At 35.6% G+C, this 4,162-nt stretch overlaps 1 protein-coding gene across 1 annotated transcript; it reads left to right on the top strand.

Moving 5' to 3' along the window:
- Positions 1-987: 987 nt before the first annotated feature.
- LOC115443291 lies at positions 988-2,490 on the top strand. Its single transcript, XM_030168646.2, has one exon. The coding sequence runs from the start codon at positions 1,631-1,633 to the stop codon at positions 1,934-1,936; it is 306 nt and encodes a 101-aa protein (XP_030024506.1). The 5' UTR covers positions 988-1,630; the 3' UTR covers positions 1,937-2,490.
- Positions 2,491-4,162: the final 1,672 nt, after the last annotated feature.

Below are 4,162 nucleotides of genomic sequence, written 5' to 3'. Positions count from 1 at the left end.
AGCAAAGAATTAAACGCGCGCTTACACTGCAAGCTTTTATAAAGCTTAGTTACTTGAGCTTTTTTAATTTATCTAACTAAAATATAATAATATAAACAAACTTTAATGAGTAATAACCTCTTAAATTTACCGACTTAGATCAACCAATTTTTTTTTTATTATCATGCAGGAAAACTATAACATAATGAACAAACAGGAAAAAGATTAGAAACTGTCAAAAACCCAAGACAATGAAAACCGCAGTTCGTGCGCGTGTACATAGTTATCTTCAAATTACATATAGTTACAGAGTGTTACAAAAATACATTTTAAATTGTAAGAATGACGCACATTAAGAGCTCTAAATTTCTTACTTGGATAAACTTTGCATAAAATTATAATTAAAATGAACCTCTATGTAGAGCTGTTGATCGAATGTATTTCAATAACTATGTATTTTACATTTCTTTTCACAAATGTATGGGTAGCACCAGTTATAGCTCCTTTACTTTCATTGTAAACTCGTCGTTTTTTTCTGACATTTACTTTCACTTTATATCTCCCACTTCAGGTTTAAGGATTTTGACACAACAAAGTGGGACATAATAATATCGACCCTGTATTACATACCGTCGCACTGCTGGGCACGGGCCCCCTCTACTACTGCAAAGTGTTTTAACATTAGTCCACCACATTGGTAGACATCACATACCCTCAAAATTCTTTTAGAGAACTTCTCAGGTACGCAGGTAAGCAAGCCATCATTCACTAAGAGTACTCACATAATTTACGAAAAGTCAGATTGCTCTTGAATTTGGAACCTGCGGGCATTCGTCTCAGCAGTCCGTTTCACTCCCAACTAAGCTATCTTCGCTTAACCATGCCTCAACCACAATCACAAAGTTAATAAGACATTGTTTTTTATAACACTCTGTATAAGGTCGTTCACGGCGCATGCGCAGCCGGCACGCGTGTCAAGCCTTCCAATCTAGCCTCTATCTAGTCGTATCATGATCTTGGTTAGTGGGTGAAGTGTTATTTATATCTAGTCTGGCTGACACGCTACAATTACCTGATTCCTACATTGTCGCGTTGCTATGTCGAGACTTCATTGTCTCAATAGTTTGTCACTATGTAGCGTCTAACTTAAAAAGCGTGTAAGTATTCATTGGTCGAAGATGGTCACAATACCATACAGAAATCAATGTGCGTTTTTTCTACAGATAAGTAAAATATGGCCTAAAACGAATATTATAGTTTATAAACGCATGTTAAACCAGATCGTATGAATCCGGATAATGATATGCAAAATACATCGACGCATATTTTGAGTTCACGGTCCAACTCCAACGGTCGCGTCATCATTAATGCAAATAAACATAGTGAAATGCGATTCCTTTTCACTCTGTCCCAATATGCCGCTGTAACTGTACAACGTTTCTTTACGAACGTCGCAACAGACAGTTATCCATACACTTATCGGCGCGTCACAACTCACAATAGAGTTGCGAGCGAGCGCGCCGACACGACTGTCGCTTCATTCACTTACGCGCTTACATTCCGTTTCAAATTTATTATGATGCAGTAAATTAACACGCTAGTAAATTATCGTGGACATCGAACGCGAAATATTGGCGGGAAAAAATTCAAGATGGCGCGGCAAATATGTTATTTCTTCGTCTTCACACTGTTGTTGAGCGTGATGCCGTGTGAAATGAAGAGAGTGAAGGTCAGAGATTATCCAACGGACAAGCAGCTGACACTGCAAAGGAAGGAGACAACTCCAGTTGACTTCACGAGGCTTGTGGTGATGCGGCTTGTGTACGGGTTAGCTAAAGTGTTGGGCTTTGAAGAGCCCGTCAGTGAAGTGTTAAACGGTGCGCTTGTCCCGCCAGGAGTCGACGACGATGATGATTTCGATGATGATGACGATGACGGTATCTTCGATGATTATTAGTTGTAAAAAAAATCTTAAAAGTCATACCAAATATCAATTGCATTTAAATGTAGATTTTAAACTTATGTTAATAAAATTTATTTTAATTCACACGATTTTATATAAATGTATGTAGTGGGTGAATATTGTTAAATATTGCCTTTTTAATATTCCTTCATAGACTGCTACTTTGAACTTTATTGAGATAAACTTTATGCATTAAAAACGATTTTTTGCCCTTATTAAGTAATTATAGTTGTTATACACGAGCAGAGCATGTAATTTTTTTTTTACTAATGTCAAAACAAAAATAATAAGATGCTGTATATATTTTTAATAAACTCGTGAGGGCAGCTCATCTGGACTTCATAATAATAAAATGCACACAGATGAGTCGACACCTTTTATTGCACAATAAACTATGATTATCGACCTCTCGTTATAAACTTATGTACCTGTTAGTGATATTAAAAACACTATTTATTATAGGCAATGAATACAATCATGTACTACATTGATTTTTGATGTACCTATTTATTGAAAAAATTGTAAATAAATTATTAGGTTTAAAATTACACATTTATTTATTTAAAGTCAGAGGGGTCTATTCCGTCTGTAAAGGCAAATCCGTCTTTTTGCAATTACGGACGTTTTATTGAAAGGACAGCTTTGATGGTTGTATAGGTAAAAGAGTTAAGAAATCCTCTATTTACCTACACAGCCACCAAAGCTGTCTTTCGATTAGAATGCCCGTGATTGCAAAAAGAAGGATATACCCCGTAGACGGAAAAAAGGCCCCCTGACTTTCACGATGTTGATCAATTTTATCTGTATTAAAGATTTAGTCTTTGATGTAATACAATCACAACAAGGAAGAAAGTCAATTATGTAATGAAAGATGCGAATAAAACTGCGTTGTCCAATAACTGTACCACAAATACTTCCATAGATCAATATAATATTATGAATGACGCGAAAATATAGTAAACTAGCTGACCCGATAGACGTTGTCCCGTCTTAACTATAAATTTACAGCGCGCATTCTGTCAATCGCTGACAGTTATTTTAAACAATTGACAGCTATATAAAATTAATATTTTCGTTAAGTTTTCTAAAATTTTCTAATTATCCGCGCAATTTTTTGAGTTTTTTCTTTCATAAGAACCTTCTCCTGACAATATAAAACGCAGCAAAAAAATAGTGAAATGGGTCCAGCCGTTCACGCGTGATGGGGTGACCAAGGAAAGTAGGGATTCATTTTTATATATATAGATTATATTATTTTTGGTAACGCAGAAATGAAACCGCGATGTCCAATTCTATAACTACTTCAATACAACAGAAATCAGTGGCGAAAGGTGACATTTTCCGAAAGCGAACCCGACACAACATATAGGCACTATTGATATCCATAAATACGGTCTGCAAATCATTAGAACGATAATTACATTTTACATTAGTTACAAAAGGGAAGCTGGCAGGATTCGAATTATAAGGGCCCTTCGCTAGTGACAGAAATCCTGCTTTCATTACATTGTTGATAATCCTTACATCTTAAACAAAACTTAATCGCCGCGTCTGTCTGATTGTTTAAACAGGGTAAATTCCAAAAATACCAAACGGGAATTACGTCGCCGTAATAGGGTACCGGACTTATTTTTGTTCTTTACTATTATCAATTATTTACGCTATATAAATTATAACACAAAAGGAATTATTAAAATCCGGTAAAAAATCAACAACTTATAAGTCTTTGAATGTCGGTGGAAGGGGTAATTAACAGGAAACAGAAAAGAGACGAAATATCCACATGTGACGTCATCGGGAATTACGACGCGTGCGAAAGAAAGAGATGAAGTGATATCCCTACAACGCGCCCACTTCTGAACGTTACAATATTTGAAATATGAATTACTAGCCCATTTTTAACCAATTTTTATGCAGTTTTCGCAGGAGTGCTTCTTTTTCGTATTATTAACCATTACATATAGAATAATTAAACATAAGAAGATAATTAAGTTTAAGATAAGAGTCAATGATTGTATGTCTAGATTAATAAAAGTTTAGTTCTCAGCTTCTTCTCGACGTGGACGGTCAAGTCTACGGGCTTAATATATTATTATATTTTTTAAAAAGCCCTTCTCCCCGCTCCGCATCATAACTCGGGTTTCGATGAAATTTGGTATGGCGATAGTTTGAGACCCTGGAAAGGACATAGACTGCTGCTTTTTTACCTGGGAGTATATA

Source organism: Manduca sexta, chromosome 9 (genome assembly GCF_014839805.1).
Source record: "Manduca sexta isolate Smith_Timp_Sample1 chromosome 9, JHU_Msex_v1.0, whole genome shotgun sequence".
Taxonomy (NCBI): domain Eukaryota; kingdom Metazoa; phylum Arthropoda; class Insecta; order Lepidoptera; family Sphingidae; genus Manduca; species Manduca sexta.
Note: the sequence above shows the minus strand (reverse complement) of the source record. Positions and strands in the feature narration are given on the sequence as shown.